Source organism: Gymnoscopelus braueri (assembly GCF_963280865.1).
Source record: "Gymnoscopelus braueri genome assembly, chromosome: 1".
In the NCBI taxonomy this organism is placed as follows: Eukaryota; Metazoa; Chordata; class Actinopteri; order Myctophiformes; family Myctophidae; genus Gymnoscopelus; species Gymnoscopelus braueri.
Window position 1 is genome coordinate 15,004,377 of NC_137603.1, and position 18,572 is coordinate 15,022,948.

At 40.6% G+C, this 18,572-nt stretch overlaps 2 protein-coding genes across 2 annotated transcripts in view; both read right to left on the reverse strand.

Moving 5' to 3' along the window:
- Nucleotides 1-4,407, reverse strand: part of pla2r1 (phospholipase A2 receptor 1) — a 29,903-nt gene extending 25,496 nt beyond the window's left edge. The window contains exons 1-5 of the mRNA XM_080427054.1: nt 4,148-4,407; nt 1,325-1,705; nt 915-1,088; nt 659-823; nt 123-236 (exon numbers count right to left, since the gene is read on the reverse strand). Coding sequence (XP_080283180.1) covers nt 123-236; nt 659-823; nt 915-1,088; nt 1,325-1,705; nt 4,148-4,286 — 973 coding nt within the window. The 5' untranslated portion in view covers nt 4,287-4,407. The remainder of the gene's footprint in view (nt 1-122; nt 237-658; nt 824-914; nt 1,089-1,324; nt 1,706-4,147) is intronic.
- Nucleotides 4,408-5,211: 804 nt separating this feature from the next.
- itgb6 (integrin, beta 6) lies at nt 5,212-17,693 on the reverse strand. The gene is made up of 16 exons (XM_080437841.1): nt 17,626-17,693; nt 17,417-17,486; nt 16,833-16,921; nt 16,416-16,614; nt 16,071-16,317; nt 15,628-15,793; nt 15,281-15,442; nt 14,966-15,061; nt 14,566-14,655; nt 12,859-12,993; nt 11,708-12,125; nt 10,219-10,441; nt 9,657-9,751; nt 8,508-8,624; nt 6,826-6,992; nt 5,212-6,667 (listed from the first exon to the last, which is right to left on the reverse strand). Exons 2-16 carry the CDS (start codon nt 17,469-17,471, stop codon nt 6,572-6,574), a joined length of 2,355 nt encoding a protein of 784 aa, XP_080293967.1. The 5' UTR covers nt 17,472-17,486; nt 17,626-17,693; the 3' UTR covers nt 5,212-6,571.
- Between the last annotated feature and the right edge of the window lie 879 nt (nt 17,694-18,572).

Genomic DNA, 18,572 nt, shown 5'->3' on the forward strand with positions numbered 1-18,572 from the left:
CAGCACAGTGGCCTCATGTTCGGGAGCAAGGTTTTGATTCCAGGTTTTGAAATCTGAAAGCTGGACAAACTCAAATGAAATTATACTTATCCCTTTGCCCAGAGCAGATCGAGACACAGTACCTGCAGTGAAGTTGACCATGACTAGAGGTGCTCCATCAGACCACTGCCATCCCCCACCATCCTTTAGGTGATTCATTCCTATCCACACCATCACCCCGACGTCGGCCAGGCGATCTAACAGATGGCAGATAGTGTAAGGTGTGATTTTGAGTCAGTGGTGAAACGGCTGCGAGTGGTCCCTCATATCTAATCGCAGTGACCAGGAAGTCTGGTAAATTATTAAGCTCTTTATGTTATTTCTAGACAACACCCTTTTGTAAAACAAAATGTAAAAAAAAAGGAGGAAGAAAAGTGGGAAAAAGAGAGTGAGCGAGAGAAAGAGTCAAATAGAGGGAGATGGAGGAATAATGAGGGACACACAGGTGAAAAAGAGAGAGAGAAGGAGGGAAATACATCTCATTAATAGGTATACACTGTGTGGTACTGTGTATTGTACCTGCATTGCATGAGATGTACACAGTAAAAGTTTCAATTTAACTGTTGCGAGTGTAAAAATTACCAGCTTGCTTGTGTTCTGGTAGTTATGTGATGCCTACCTCTGATGTACCTGTGCTCTGCCAGGCTGGTGACGCTGAGCAAGTTGCCACCCTGGGCTTGGCACGATGACAATGCTTGACTCCATGTAAGAATGGTATACAAGTTGAACTGGTAACAGGCATGCAGCTCCTGGTTCGTGGTCCAGAACGTCTCACAGTTGGAATCTAGAGGGCCAGCCAGGTGTTAAAAGGACAGGGAACGGTAGAAGTGATGTGCTTATTCACCAGTGTGCGTGCGTGTGTATGCATGCTGTACCTTGAATCGGACAGAAGCCCCACCGTTCGGCTTCGTCGTAGCGGGTGGTGGTGGCACACCAGTGCCGGTGGTCTTCGCGTCCCTCCGTTGTGCATTCAGAGTACCACTTGTTATTGTATTTAAAAGGCAGGGCGCATGGCATGCCCTGCCCATTCCCAGACAAAGTGTGGATATCTGTCCAGACACAGCAAGCGATTTTGAAAATGAACACTAAAGATAGAACACATCGCTACGAAAACAAGTCACACTAATCACAGTGACAATAGACCGTACACAGCGGCCATTTTGCTGCTCTGTCATCCCCCCCACCGACCCCCGTCCCATGCCCCCCCAAGAGGACAAAATAGCAAAAAGTGTGAATACGGTCAATAGCATTGAGTTCAGGACACTTTAACCTCACATCCACCTACCCTCATATGGATACGAACAGGGCCCCTCCCCAGGGGTGCCGTACCGCCTCCACTGGTGGTACGAGTTCTTCTTCACCACCACCAGACGGCCGGCCACGGCCAGCTTCATCTGGGACGCCCCATACAAATTGTTTCCACTGCAGCGCCACCACAACGTGCGGAGGGACATGTCGCACTCGAACGTGCCCAGCGGCTGCGTGGCGTCGGTGGCATTGAAGCCCAGACACATGCTGGTGCCCAGGTTGAAGAGGCGGTGCCGGGAGACCCACTTCCACAGCATGCGCCGCGTGGGTCGCTCGCAGTTCTCCAGCACCAGGTTGGAGCGGTCCACGGCAACGCAGCGCTTCAGCTGCGAGCTCTCCAGGATGAAGAGACCCTTTCCTTGAAACGGAGGGGTTAAAGATTAAATGAAAAGATAATTTATGCACAGGTCAAGCTGGATAAATCAATGGGGGTGGGGGTCTATATGTGTCTTTGGTGTTAGCAGAGGGTTAGATGGATAAACAATGTCATACTGTCTGAGTAGGATATAAGAGGCCTTCTTTTTTTTTTACCACAGATTCAGGTCACCATATCACATAACCAGTGCCTTTCAGAACCAGCAGACAGAAAGATATGGCCCTTGTGTTCAATAGCTCTATGCCAAAATGGAGTAATAATCTGAACAGATGAAACCCTGGGGGGTGCTTTGTGTTCTAGGGTGAAAAGGGGGAAACTGTGCAACTGGATATGCTATCAAAACAAAGGACACAGCCTATATAAACCCCCCATACAACTTATTGAACAAAAACGTTAAAAAAAAGGTCCTATAAGCGGCTTCTTTGATGTAACCCACGCATGCCCAAGGGAAGATGAAGATGTATAGCCTAGATCTATAGCAGTGATGATGAGATGAGATGAGATATACTTTATTGTCCCACAAGGGGAAATTTGTCTTGGGCAAAAGTGCAATAGTACATAACGCTTTTTTAAAACAGACAGAACAATACACAAAGTCAATACACAAATAGCAGTTCTCAACCTGTGGATCGGGACCCCCAGGGGGGTCCCCACACAGTGAAGTGACAATTTAAGGACCTATAAGACCTTTTTAATACCTAAAAAAAAGACCATTACTGAATCCAAAGTAATCAACAAACTATACTATAAAAACTGGTCAAACATTAGCCAAATTGTCAAATAATATATAATTGTGAAAATAGCCTATCTACAAGCTCGCATTGCAAGGCGTTGTGAGCTTGTAGATCTGCTATTTTCACAATATTTATCTGTGTGGAACCAAGTCACACTAAATGTAATGCAACTCCTACAATTCCAAGTGCTTATCAGGGTGGGGGGTCCCCAGTTCAAATATTATTTTTGAGGGGGTCCCGGCTTGAAAAGGTTGAGAACCATTGGCCTATTGTCACGCCTTCAGTAAAATATTGATAATGTCTGATTTACAAGATTTACAAAACATGTAAATTGGCTATTCCTAATGTAACGTGTGTGTGAGTGCATTTTGGAGTGGGTTTCTTTATCAGTGGATCATCCATAATCTAGTTTGTTGAGGCAATGACAGGTTTTCACAAAATGATACCGAAAAGTATTGAAAAACAGTAGTTCGTCACTTTATAGCAACTTCAACTCAAGTTTTTCAATACTTTTCGTTTGACCACTGGTCTAACGTTACATGATGGTTTACATCATTGGTTCTCAAAGTGGGGTCCGGGGACCCCCAGGGGTACTTGAGGGGGTTCCAGGGGGTCCCCAGCTAAATGATGGGTAGGAACCAAATGGACCCTTATGGGTCTGTAACTCTAAGAGTGTACAAATGGAACCAAATGGACCCGTTAGGGTCCATTTGGCTCTCAGAGTTAAATTAACATTGATTTTACAATATAAATTGGGGTCCCAGGGATAGAAATGCCATTAAATGGGGGTCCGTAGCCTAATGCATGTAAAACTGGGGGTCCTTGAAATTAAAATGGTTGAGAATCACTGCTAGAGAGCCGTAAAAATCTTCTCTTATGGGGGTCCCTGGCTTATCTTTTCAAAAGGGGGTCCGCGGGCTAATAAGTGTCAATATGGGGGTCCTTGACATGAAAAAGTTTGAGAACCACTGGTTTACATTGTATCATTTAGTCTGTCTAATAGGCCTACTTGGAGTTACAAATGGATACATTAGCAGTGAAATTATTAACATGCATTATTTTTACTCTTATAATAAGTTCATGAATTCTTATTCACATCTCAAAGGAAAATGCAGTGGGGGAAACTGCCGTTTTATTATTTACAACGGATTATTGTTCAAACAGAGATAATGGTGTCAAACTCAGTTTGCAATGTGTGTGACACGTTTTCAGTAAAAAATTGAAATCAGTAAAAAACAGTGGTGTACATTTAAGTAACTAACTAAGTACATGTATTCAAGTACTGTACTTACAGCACTTTATTTTATTTTTTAACTTTCTTCGGTATTTACAATTTTCAATACTTTTACTTCTACTCAGATATTGTACTTTTACTCCACTACAATTATTTGAAAACTTTAGTTACTTTCTACTTTAGGTACTTAGTACATTTTGATACCAATTAGTTTTTTACTCAAGACTTTCCGGACTTTTACTTGTAACAGTATTTCTACATTGTAGTATTGATACTTTTACTTAGGTTAACATTTTCAGTACTTTTACTCAAGTAAATCTTGAATTCCAGACTTTTATACTTGTAACAGAGTATTTTCCACATTGCGGTATTTGATACTTTTACTTAAGTAAAACATTTGAGTACTTTTTCCACCACTGCACAGTTTTTTTTACAGTAACGGGCAGACTGACTTACTGTAGAACTCCTGGAGCTGGTTCTTCTCCAGAACATCATCATCATCCTCGTCGTTATTAGCAGAGACCAACAACACCACGGCAACAATAGTTGCAACCACCGAGACACATTCGATGCAACGAGGCGATTGTATTCTCATTTCGACGACAAGATGCAACAAGTTTTGACTGCAACTTATGTCCGTACATTCCGAGATTCTCAGAGGAGCTGCTTGTTTCGGGTTGTTTTTCTCATAGGAACTTTTTCCGCAAGTTTTTAGAGGCGATCGCGACGTCACTGCTGGCTGGGCAGTAGCCTCGTTTGGAACCTCTCCCTCCGCTGTATAGCTCCGAGATGAGGTCCCACTGCGTCGTGTGGCGGCAGAGTGCGACACTGGCGAAAATTTGCCAATATTTTAGATTCTTACCTTTTTCCGCACATCGTATCCAAAAAGCAAAGGTAGTCCCCCCTGCTCTCAGATGTTTTACATTTTAGCGGTCAAGAAAATCTTACCGATGGGTTGAAACCAGCGTTTAAATCGCTTTTTTTAGTCAGCCTGTGCTACGTTTTCCCAGTGCCCAATATGGGAGCAGTTACAGCGCACGCGGACGGGGGTTGGCTGGCCACAGGCTGACTAAAAAAGCGATTTAATCACTTGTTTCAACCCGTCGGTAAAAATGTCTTTACCGCTAAAATGTAAAACATCTGAGAGCAGGGGGTACTACCTTTGCTTTTTGGATACGATGTGCGGAAAAAGGTAAGAATCAACAACATTAGCCAATTTCCGCCGGTGTCGTCATCTGCCGCCACCCGACGCAGTGGAACCTCATCTCGGAGCTATACAGCGGAGGGAGAGGTTCCGATTGGAGCTAGCTGGGCAGCAGTGTAGTCTGAGGCTCTGCGGGTTATAAATTCCTTCCAGACCATTTTCTCGTGGCCTAACGTTACAAAAGTTTACACATCTTTACATTGTATTATTTAGTCTGTCTGTTACGAATGGATGAATTAACAGTGACATTATTAACACGTATTATTAATATTGGCACACATAGGCTACTTTATAAAGGATGGAAGCATTTCACATAAAAAAGTACAAAATTATTTTTATTTGTGTCACACAACTAAATAATCCCTTTTAATAATTAATGTTCAAGGCTCAGCCTCAATTTTCAATAAAACAAACAAAACATGAAATCCTAATCATACCCTATATTTACAGTCATAATGGAGACTTTTCAGTAGTAGATCACAATCACTGTAGAGTTCACCTTCTAGCCTTGCAGCCTATAAGCAGAGATGGGCAAAAAAATTAATAAATGTATTTTGATACAAAATACAAAATAGCGTACCCCAAATGTAAATGTATCAAAATAAACTACAAAATGCTGCAGCCAAAAGTGTATCAAAATACAAGTGTATCCTACATATTTTGTATTTTGCAAATACAGTGAAATACATTTCCTGGGGAATATGGTAGCCTACACAATCCTCAATTCTACACAATTACATTCTTCCATTAGCACACCTGACGAAACTAGATATCTCTCATATAAGGTCTGCTGGTGGTGGAATAGATCAAACATGTAGCAGCTGGTGTCACAAGGACAGATGTGAGGACCACAGCATTAAAGAATAAGACACAGTATGACCTTCGCCTGGACATAAAATACCAAATATTCTAGAAGGTCTGAAGCACATCACAGTTGCCCCAAATATTAGCCAGATATCACGAAATATTACCAACAACATTTAGTGCTGTCTGTGCTGAGCAGTCAGGCACCTAGATAGCCCTTCAGTTGAGAAGGTTAGGTAGCATTATTGTTCTTGGTGGTACATGTTTAGCTGTTGGAGGATAGTCTATTGGTTAGGTTACTGTACATACAGTAATACTGTACCATACATTTTAATTTTATAGTTGTAAATAAATTCAGTATTTAGAAAATACAATAACATAGCACTCAAAGTGTTTTGTACAAATTTCATGGAGATTTCTTCCTACGCCATCAAATAAAAACATTTCTTTACAGTTAAAAGACGTATTTCACATGTATCAGAAATACTGCCCACCCCTGCCTATAGCATACATTAGACACAAATTTGCTGGATCATTCAGTAGGAAAATACAGTGTTCAACAGAGCATGTGCACCATACAGTTAGGCAAACATTTAGCCTACAGCAGCAAAAACACCAGCAGTGTTTGCCCATAATTCATTCTGGGCATTCATATTGTTATCTAATCTACTGTCTTCTAACAACAAAACACACATGCACGCCACACGCATGCACACGCACGTCACACGTCGCACGCACACATGCGCACACGCGCGCGCACACACACATACACACACACGCGCACACACACACGCACACACACACACACACACCTCCAGTGCACTCAGCCTTAACTTATTTGAAATGCATCCATAAAATGACATCTTCTTTCATCAGAAGTGACCCATTGTAATCTTTTCTCTCCCTGTGTTCTTATAAGTTACATTTTTGAATGTTGATGTCGAGCTTCTGAACAGAGGGTTAGTTCCCTGTAAAGAGAGAGAAAAGAGTCACAGTTAAACTGTATCACTCCAGATTTATTTATACCAATACAGGAGAACTTTTAAAATAATGTAGCACTCACATTATACTACTGTAAGTCAGTCAGTAAGACATGCCCAAGGGTCAAGAAATAGAAAAGTCTTACCGACTGCCATTTTGCCTTTGCCCTCTCTGCCTCGAATTTGGCCACCTCTTTGCGGTCGTGAACTGATACCAGCAGTTTCCAGACACCCAACAGGATCAGACCAATGCAAAGGATGGAGAGGGACACGCCCAGGATGATCATGGGGATGTTAGGGAGCTCGGGGCAATCTGACACAGGCAGGAAACACATTTCAAATCCAGCTTTTTTACAATTGAGGAAGACAGATGCGGACATACAGTAAAGGGTTGACGACAGGTGTGTAGGACAAAATGAAAGTCCAAATGCACACATAAAGATCACTGTCTAGAACGTACATTCAGGACATCAGGTGAAGGTCTAAGGATCAAACATTGTTTTGTAATAAAGATTTCCAGACAGTGTCTGGGATCTTTCTCATTAAATACAGTTTTTTTTAACCCATTTTTAAGTTCTGTAGTCACATTACCAAAACCCTTAAAACATTTATCACAACATCAGTATGTGTGGGCTATAAAATTAACAGTTTTTCTTGTTGCTTTGATACAAAATGTGTATATTTAACACATTAAAAAAATGCTTGAACTTCTTTTACACACTAGCTCAACCAAGGCCGAAACTACAAATGCATACATACCGTATGCTAGAACAGAACAGATAACCTTAAGTTCAGTTAAAGTGAACGGTCATTGTAGATGGAAACACAAATCATTACATTTTTATTGCTATTGAGAATCAGCTGATTGAAGTTATGCAAATAGATCAATCACAGCTGAACACTGCCAGGTGTGGATCAGTCGTGCCAAAAGTTTCTTACCAGAGAAGATACACCTAGGGTGTGATAAGGATGAGAACATGACTTGTGGCCAAATGCAGAAGACCGGGCACATTAGAAGTGGACTTTGTATGTGTTTTTTTAACAGTATGTTTGTTTGTATATTTTGTATTTTCACACAATGATGACCAGCAGCAATATTGCATATTTGTGTTCTCTTGCAATAATTTCCTGTTGCAAAGACCTTAAAGTCATTACTACAGCAATTCTGTCAATTACTGTCTTCTTTTTTCATAAACTGTACATTCCATAAACCTACTCTGAGATGTATCACTTTTGGTATCGAAAAAATAGAAACAAATGTATGCATTACTAAACCCAACAAAATAAAAGAGAGGCTTCAAAAGACTTGAAAATGAGTTTGGTGATTAGTTTACAATTTGTGATTTTGAGCCAATTGTGCGTTGTAGGTGTGTTGGTGCGTTAAGAGTTTAGGAAACATGTTGAAAGTATTGAAAGATTCTTTATAGCAATTGAAATAAAACTGTAAATCCTTTTTTTAAAGTGGAAGTTGAAAGCTTTTGTATGCTTTTATTGTAAACATATGGGGCTGTATGCCTGGGAGGGAAGAGGGTGCTCGACCTCAATATAGATACATACCAGGAATATGCCACAAATGCAAGGGCATCAGTTCATGAAAAGGGGGTCTTTAAACTTTGAAAGTTGGGGCAATAAAGACATGACATTTGAAAGAATTGTGGACTTTATACCGGATGGCACTGGCTAACCATGATAAAATCTGGGCATTTCTTCTTTTTTTTTCAACACAAAAAAGAGCTTCTGTGTCCCAGCATGCAAACCCCCCTGCCTGCCCGCCCCCTCAGGGGTAAGGTTTATATATTGTTTATTTTCTAGGTTGAGTAAATCCTACCGTAGACCTGAAGATTATGGGCGCTGCTCCCGAAATCACTGGCCACAACACTGAATGAGATAAGGCATTCATTCTCACTCTTCAGGGTGCATTGCATAGACTGGCTCTTGTCATATTCTGAAAGGAAATGCAGACCGACATTCATATCCATAAAGATGGATGAAGGTGTGAATCCATTATATATCACATTCCCTCTCTTCATTGTGTGAAGAATGTAAGAGAATATGCTTGCCATTGTTTTGCCAACAATGTGATTTCCATATCAAGGGCTGCAGTGTGTGTGCGACTGTGCGTGCGTGTGTGCGTGCGTGCGTGCGTGGGTGCGTGTGTTTGTACAGTATGTGTGTGTACACATATATGCACCTGTTTGTGTGTGCACACTGAACACATTGGCACCTATATACATATATGCACATACATACTATACATACGTATATAAATTATATATATACGTGTATGCGTGCGTGCACATGCATGTGGTAGCCTATGTATCCGTCTGACACCATTGTGTTTCACATCTGAAGCCTGCAAATCCTCTGTGTTAATCAGATACACCTCTCAGCTTGCATTAGTGTAACCATGGTTCAAAATAAATCTCCTCTATGAAGGAAACCAGAGGTTGGCTATTGACTTACACCACAATGGAACTGTCTGTACGACAAGGTAAATAATATGTTCCCTATTGTCTAGCGTTGGTTCAATGGACACGGACAGTGTTCCGCTGGAGAGGGTGAGGGGTCGAGAGGGACACCCGAGTCGATGCGAGTCGGCATTCCTCCAAATCTCTGACCCATGGGGAAACTTAACGTACCCCACTGTTAGGAGCTCTCTCAAAAGAGCATGCTGGGAAAACAAACGATACAATCATCACGAGGACAAGATTTGCGGAGAACTGTACAAGGCCAAAACCAGAGGGTTAATTGAACTCTAATAACTCTAGCTAATTGAACTAATTGAGTGTGTAAAATTGACCATTAAGGGTCAAGAACACTCCGAACTTTACTGCGTTATCAGTGCCTTGTGCTAAATTCTTCCACTGTAATAACTGAAAATAGCATTTTTTGCGTGTTGTATCTCATGTGTAAGGAAGCAGCAGTGATTTCTGATGCCTGGAGTTGGACAGAATGGATACACTAGGAAAACACATACCTGATGAGGAGTTGATGACGATTTTAGAGATTGTGCACTTCTGGACACAGTCCTCGACACTCTCCTCTGTTTGCAGGTGACACTCCACACATGTTCTGACGGGAAAAAAAAGAAGAAAAAAAACTGCAATGAAGATTTCAGCGTTCTCCGTCTCTTGTGGGGGGAATGTTTGAGGTGGGAGTGTTTAATCGCTGATAAGGTGAATACAGTGGAATCAGAGTCTTGGCCACTTATCAGAGTGTTCCCAAGGAGTCATTGGGTCCCTATCGCCCCTCTACCCCTCTAACAGTGGTATCAAATACTCCGGCCCTGACAGCTCCCTTACAATGGAAGAAAAAGCAATCTTTCAGCTTTGTGTTGGGGGACATTAGCTGGCTTTTGATGTCACCTGAAACAAGCAGGTAAATGTGGACAATTGGACCAGAATGTGAAACGACTGCACTCAAAAAGGAGCACACAGATCATGTAGCGTAACAACGCAACATAGTATACCTTTAGTCCAAAAATCCCCACAAGGGTAAGGTACATCATCCAAGATGTGATGATAGAAGTGTATTCTTACCTGGCAGAGTTACAGGTATCTCCGCATGTTGGACACCTCTCGCACCTGTCCCCAGACGCCCCGGGCACAGAGCACACACAACGGCCGCACTCACACTTCCCTCGGCCGCTGCAGACGGCTCCGTCCTCCGACGAACATGCCTGAGTACTACTGCTGCAGTTGCAGTACTCCCCTTTCCAACCCTGGTGACATCTACACTCCCCGCAGTCGCACTCTCCATGGCCTACACACACACATATGGCACACAATGAAAACGCGTATACAGTATGGCCGAAAGGATTAAAATGTAACACACATGTACATACCGTAGTAAGAGTGGTGATTGAAATCTAAAATATATTTTTTTAATTAACACTTTGATGTGTATGCTATGAAAGTTTAGCCTCAAATAAAAAAGTGCTACAGTCTTTTTGTGAACCAACAGAAGTTATCTCCACCATGGGCTCCTATCGGGTATTTCCAATGGAATGTTCGCATTGGGTTTTGGATACATTATTAAAATAAGCTCTGTAGCAAACAAAGACTTATGTATTACATAACATGTTTTGCTCAACAATATCGTCTCCAAGAATCTTTAACCACACAATCAATTAACGCATAACAACTGCAAAACAGGCAAAACCTGTATTAACAGGTGTCATTTATAGCATAGAACAAAACAAACAGAAGAAGAATAGAACATAGATGAAACTATTTTAAACTTAAGTTAAAGGGCAAGACCACTTTGGTAGAGGTTTGGGTTGTGTAGTTACCTTGCCACGATGTAACTCCAAAGGTGGACAAGAAATCCAAAATAATTGCTCCATTGATTAGAAATTGATAATTCAAAATTTGCTCCTCATTAACTTACATTGTACGGTAAAACAGCTCTCAAAGTCACTCTTTAAGCACGTAAACGAACACGAACAAAGCTGATTCAGACAATATAGAACATCACCAAACCCAGTATTGTTTGTTTTTTTAATAAAAATGTTAACTTCCTGCTGATTTTACTATTTGAAGATCCGGATCCGGATCCGCGAATCCAGTCCAGGTTTTCTTCTTAATAAAATCAATAAATCAACAGGAAGTTAACATTTTTATTTAAAAAAAAAAAAACAGTACTGGGTTTGGTGATGTTCTATATTGTCTGAATCAACTTTGTTTGTGTTAATTTATGTTCTAAAAGAGTGACTTTGAGAGCTGTTTTACCGTACAATGTAAGTCAATGAGGAGCATATTTTGAATTATCAATTTCTAATCAATGGAGCAATTATTTTTGATTTCTTGTCCATCTTTGAAGTTACATCATGGCAAGGTAACTACACAACCCAAACCTCTACCAAAGTGGTCTTGCCCTTTAACCAGAGACATTATTTTCTGCATATCAAAAACCCTATGGTAAAAAAAGCATATGAAATTTGGAACCGATTGCAAACTCACTTCCGGGTTTTAGAACTACAAATGGTAGCACCCTATTGCCTACAGATATTGAGATCCAAGCACATACCTCCACAAAGCTTCCCACGGAAGCGAACGCAGGAATAGTCGTTACACTCGCAGTAGGGTCCATAGACGCGTCCAAAGCTGGATGTGTGGCATAAACACTGTCCGCAGTAACACTCTCCCTGGCCGCTGCATAGCTCTGCCTGGCTGTCAGAGTGGCAGTTGCTGGTCAAAGCACTTTCCTCGCTGCACTCGCACTGTGGGCCCATGTACCCAGGCTGACACACGCACAAACCACACTCCAGAGCCCCTTGGCCCTGGCTGCAGTGGCTGCTGTTGGTTTCAGGGGACCCTTGGCAGTCACAGGAGCACAGGGACTCTAGCTCCAGCTCCAGACTGTCCTGGAAGCCCACTGGTTTCAGGAAGAATCGCTGTGGACCCGGCAGACATCCTGTTAGCTCCACGGACACATTGAATGCCACCTGAAGGAGACGGGAAGATGACTTGTTGATTCTTTTATGATAATGTTTTTTTCTTGGTTAAAGGGCAAGACCACTTTGGTAGAGGTTTGGGTTGTGTAGTTACCTTGCCATGATGTAACTCCAAAGGTGAACAAGAAATCCAAAATAATTGCTCCATTGATTAGAAATTGATAATTAAAAATGTGCTCCTCATTGACTTACATTGTACGGTAAAACATCTCTCAAAGTCACTCTTTAAGCACATAAACGAACACAAACACAGCTGATTCAGACAATATAGAACATCACCAAACCCAGTACTGTTTGTTTTTTTAATACAAATGTTAACTTCCTGCTGATTTTACTATTTGAAGATCCGGATCCGGATCCGCGAATCCAGTCCAGGTTTAATAAAAATGGCAAAATCAACAGGAAGTTAACATTTTTATTTAAAATAAAACAGTACTGGGTTTGGTGATGTTCTATATTGTCTGAATCAACTTTGTTTGCGTTTGTTTATGTGCTAAAAGAGTGACTTTGAGAGCTGTTTTACCTTACAATGTAAGTCAATGAGGAGCATATTTTGAATTATCAATTTCTAATCAATGGAGCAATTATTTTTGATTTCTTGCCCACCTTTGGAGTTACATCATGGCAAGGTAACTACACAACCCAAACCTCTACCAAAGTGGTCTTGCCCTTTAAACATGTTTACCTAAATAATATAAATGGTACAATACAATTTCAAACAGACCGTATCTCCTGCTTTGATGTTGGAGCAGCGCTTGAGACCAGGGAGGACTGTCCCATCCTGGCAGATGGCTGTGAAGTTCATCTGGAGCTCCTCTGTGTCTCCAACAACCTCCAACTCTATCTCTGAACGTAGTTCCTGGAAAACAGTGCCAAAATAATATAGAGATTTGTAAGCTGGAATGTGGTACTTGTGTAGAACTGGTTCCTATACTCTAAATCCTATGATGATGATCATGTAAAAAAAAAAAAAAGTTAAATTGATATAATAAATCAATTATTATTATATTCTGTTATTATGAAGTGTGGCCACACCAAGCATTTAGGTGGAAGGTTATTAATACAACACAACATGCTGTAACACATCATAGAAACAGATCATAGAAACGGTAACCATTTCTGCATAGGTGAGTCAGCATGCCCCAGGTTCCCCAGGTGTACAAAGCACGAGAGGGAAGAGTGATTGCTGACCGCAGGCCAGCTGGTGGAATGACTGTCTGACTGTCTGGCTAACTGATGTTAACTGATGGTTATCTGTGTGCTTCACTGTATTGTGATATGGCTGAGGACAATGCTTAGAGAAAATTGAGGAAATGCTTAAAGTATATGTAACACTCTGGAGTAGAACCTTGCGTCTCCTGTGAAATCAAACATCTAGCGCTCATGCAAAGGGGAATTTGCAGCGGACAAAGGAAGATATTTGGTTTCTGGGCTGCATATGCATTCAATGTTGGATGCTGGCGTGAAATTACCCCAAAACATTTATTCTTCCCCACTGAATAAGTTGTAAATATATGGTGCCCAAGATATTCTTTCATCAAACATTTAAAGAAGCACTGAACAAAACATTTACCAAAGTAGTACAAAACACCCATCAACATGCGGTTTCTATGTGTGTCTCTATATCCTTCTGTTTTTTTGTTGAAGAAGCTCACAAAAAGAGCTCAGAGTGTTACTTTAGGGATTACTTCTAAGTGCAGTTAACCTGGCGGAGTCTAGAGCTGGGTGCAGAGGATGTGGGCTCATTGGGTGATTAGAGGACGGCAGGCCCGCCACTAGTCACTGCCGCCAGGGGGATTTAGACGAGTGGAGGGGGAACGCAGGGGCGGGACAGATAGGAGAGAGAGAGTGAGACAGAAAGACAGATCCCAGGATGGAGGGGGAGGTGATCAAACACCTGGGACAAGCATAGACCTGCTGTGAAACATGCTGATGCAAAGGGCAGGGACGGGAAGAAAAGGAGAGACGAGAAGAAAGGAAGAGTACGAAAGAGGAAAAATGAGAGAGTACGGAACAATAGGGGACATGTGAGGCAGAGTCACATATCGGCTGTGATGAAATGGATAGACAGTTCATCCAATTAACAGTTTGTGTTAAGATGCCATGTTTTCACCTGGAACATTTTCTTGTGCACACAAATAGCGATACAAGCTTACATGAGCACACAATGTTATTTTCGCAATTTCTTTTTCTCCAAGATTTGTGAAAATATTTGGACATTTTCACCTATAATGACACCAGGTTGAAGGTGGATACAAATCCCCCCCCCCCCCCAAAAAAAAACAAAAGCCATGACATTTCAATGTGACTGTTTGGTACATGTCAATCGTAAATCATACTATACATTCTATTACTGTCACCTTTCCTCTATGTCTCACAAGCGGTTGCACAACCTTTCCACTCCCCCATGTCATCAAGAGTGTTTAATTACTTTATATGCTGTGACAATCAGCTCCAGGACGTTCCTCGAGTCGTTTGCCAGAACTCCCACTGTGGCGCCAGGAATAAGATCTGCATAATTCTGTGAGAAACAACACACAGAAAAAGCACAGTGATACAGTAAACACGAAATGCGGGCAGACCTGATTCAACCTCATAGGGGAAATGGTCCTATGGAAAATGAAAAAGGGGAAGAAAAGAGGACTTGTTCAAACAGGTCGAATGAGACTGCAGCTCAATGAATCAAATGTTAACCTCAATGATACTGTGTGCAGATAAACAGAACACAGGTTTTGCAGCTTTTCATTTTAATCCATCACATTATGTCACAGTAACGCTTCTCTGGAAAAAGACAAAGACAGATCAACAAGTTCACGGGGAAGAGATCTCACCTCATAGTTTTGCTGCTGAGATTTTGTCACTGCAAAGATTAGTAAGATGTTATTCTCCACCAACTTATCTATCAGCTGTCCGAGAGTTGGATACTCCTAAAAAACACAAATATGTAAAATATCAGCAATGAAAAACCGAGGACAGTGATCTTTCACCACAATTAACTGTACAAAAAAGGCCTCCTTTCTAAATGTGTTACAAGCTTTCAATACAAGGTGCAATTAATCACAACAAATGCAAAACTATAAAAAGGACATAAAAATATTATTTCTCAGGGGAAAGAACAAATACAATATGAACCACTATAAACGTACCAACACAGTGGACTTCGAGTATTCATTGGTGCTGTCCAAATGGCACTGTCCATCGTTGGGAATCACAATTCCTGCCATCTTACTATCCATGCCAAAGTGGGAGTCTGCATCACTGACAAACACCAGCAAACGCATCGAGTCATTCCTCCATCCTATCTTGTCCTATTAAGAGACATACCATTAGTCAGGATTGGAGATTTATCACCCTCAACTGATGAGATGATAAATAGCATGTGCGGTGTAAACAGCACATCAAATATCTATGGCTGTCCATTTTATAGTATCCTTTGCTGAGTGTGTGATATAAACTTTGCTTGTTTATATCACACTATAAACAAAGTTCTTACCCCACAAACAGCTGCCTGCATAATGGCATCAAAACCACACTCTGGCACATCGACATTGGCAGATACTCTCTGTTGGGCAATGATCTGATTGAACTCATCAGTGTTACTAGTCAGGGACAAGACGTGTTTGTATCCAAAGGAGGGTAAGCACTCTACATCCACACTCCTGAGAGAAAAAAAATATTATGGGTTTTCGAAAAGTAACATAATTACAGATGTAATAGCTATTAATAAACCCTTAAATCAGCATTTTAGATTTAAAGTGAAAGATATTTTCATATGTTAAGCACTTAAGCCCTGTTAAAACAAATTGTAAACAGACGATCTACAAGCTTGAAAATGTGAGGTCTATTAATGAATTTTTTTACTTTAAGTTTTATTTTAAGAATTTCACCTATTATCAAATAAAATAGGGATGCAAGGGTTAATGAGGTTAAAGGTACCTGCAGGGATTGAGCAGCTCCTCTTCTGTGACCTTGATGAAAGGAAGGACCGGTTTCTCCACGAATGAGCCAAAGCCCAGCCGGAATTTACTAGTGAGTTTGGCCATTGCCTTAGACAGACTAGAACCCAAGTCCTTAATACTCTGCAGATCGTCATACATGGATGCTGAGACGTCCATCAGATAGTAGATATCAACAGGATAGTCCTCTGTCTGTTGAACTTTGACCTGGAACGTCATCCCACTACCTGTGCAGAAAATAATTAATTGTTTATTTTTATTGCTGGCTGATTATGAAGAAAGGATTTCTGAAAAATAAATCATTAAATTTCTTTAGGAAGTATACCAGGCCGGAGCTTGAGGGCCATTCTCTGTGGGGAAATTTGGGTGCTGTTAGTACCGCCTGTCTTCTTCCTGAGTGGATGATCCTGGATTATTTGTGCATTGGAAGCAGGGAATTCCAGGCGTTCCGTGGGACATCCCTTTTCCCTTAGGATGTCCACTGTGTCACATCTCTCACTAATTGAAAACCAGTCAGTGAAATTCTAAGAGATACAAAAAAGTTGTAAAGTTGTAACTTTTATGCTAACACTATCAATTCTTACAGAATACACACAAGTCTGTTATCAGCTAAAGGCACTGGGCTGCCAAGCGTACTATTTTTTATCGCCTTTTCTTTCTTTTTGACACAAAAACATTTTACACGTTTACACTTGAGAACTTAAAGCTTTGTTTTCATTCAGGCAACATTCCAGCTACCTACCTCCTGTGTACACCAGGCACAGTGGGGACTGAGTTTCAGACACTCGTCACAGCTCACAGCATTGCCATTTAATGAACATGATCCTATTCCTATATGGGGAACAGAGAAGTCAGCAGAACCAGACAGACATCACAGACCACACAGCTCATGATGTGGTCAGTCAGTACAGAAGTGAGTAGCTCATAATGTCTTGTTAATATGTCTTGGCATGGTTCATTTGGTTTAACAATGTATCAATGGTGCATTCCTTTAGGCTATCCTTTCTTGTTTATCATTTACAGTTTTACACCTTTACACCCCAAGTGTCCAGTAAAGCATTTATTGCTCATGATACAGTTCATTGAAATACATGTGTGGTTTCATTGAAGGCTTTTGATTCTTAAATGTGTTTACTATTCAGTTGTTAGAAAATAATTAATAAAAAAAACAAAAAAAATATCATGTATTTATTTTAAATAAAAAATAAACAAATCAGGATTGCCTATAGACAGGACTAATGTATCCATTATTATTTTTATTTTATTTTCATTTAGTTGCCTATAAGCTTGATGACCTTAAACTTGAGAGAAGATCTCTCCTCTTACCCTCCACGTTGTTGATCCAATACTGGAGAATCAGGCTCACAAGTACAAACCCCATTAGTCCGCGCGGTTACTGTCAGGAGAAAAAAAGTAGGCATTTTCGTCATGATACAGTACAGTCCAGGTTTACTGCATACACACACAACATACATCTACGTTCCGCCTCTTACATAGAGCACTAGAAGACACTAGAAGACAAACCCCAGTCTTACCTGCTGGAGAAGAACGGTGACTGACTGCGTAGCTCAGACATTCTTACCTGGCCAGCCTTTTATGCTCACTTCCGTACAGGTGAGAACAGTAGTAGTCGGGATTGAAAGGGAGGAGGAGACATGAGTCCAATGAGGGAACGCACATTACTGCCTACAGTATGTCAGTGTCAGTGGTGGAAGAAGTAGCCTACTCAGTGCATTTTTTTTACTTAAGTAAAAGTGCCAATACTGCAATGTAGAAATACCCTGTACTTGAGTAAAAGTACTCATTATGCAGAAGGTCCCATTTCACAAGTTTTCAAATGTATAAAATGTTTTTAAAAAATCTTTTGAAAATAGCAGATCTACAAGCTCACAATGCATTGCATGCATTGTGAGCTTGTAGATTGGCTATTTTCAAATGGCCGAAATGTATAGGGCTGAAGTGGTTAATGTATGTTTTGTAATACTATTCTAAATATCCAAAAGTAACTACTAACTAGTAACTAAAGTTGTCCAATATTTGTAGTGGTGTAAAAGTATAATATTTGCCTTTGAGATGTAGTGGAGTGAAAGTAGGCTAAAAGTACAGAAAATTGGAAATACTCCAGTAAAGTAAGAAATACCTCAACATTTTATCTATTACAGTACTTAAGTAAATGTACTTAGTTACTTTCCACCACTGCATTAATTCATAGCAGGAAAATGGCTTGTGTTGCTTAGGGGAAATTCCCCATCTTCTGTTTATTCCAACAAGTGATTAAAACTTCAAAACATAAAAGTTTAGAGCCTGATACAGTAGAATAAACCCTCGAAGGGAAGGCATGCACAAAATGTTATTAGGCTATTATTATTATTACTATTATAATTATGATTATTACTAGTATTATTATTATTATTATTATTGAGGCCATTATTATTATTACTATTATTATCATTATTATTATTATTAGGCTATTATTATTATT

Excerpts from the sequence above, each read along its gene's own strand:
- itgb6 (XM_080437841.1), bottom strand. The coding sequence starts at position 17,471 with ATGGGGTTTGTACTTGTGAGCCTGATTCTCCAGTATTGGATCAACAAC. Across the intron at positions 15,443-15,627 it reads TGCAGGCAGCTGTTTGTGGG|GACAAGATAGGATGGAGGAA; the intron begins GTAAGAACTTTG and ends GTCTCTTAATAG. Across the intron at positions 12,126-12,858 it reads ACATCAAAGCAGGAGATACG|GTGGCATTCAATGTGTCCGT; the intron begins GTCTGTTTGAAA and ends CGTCTCCTTCAG.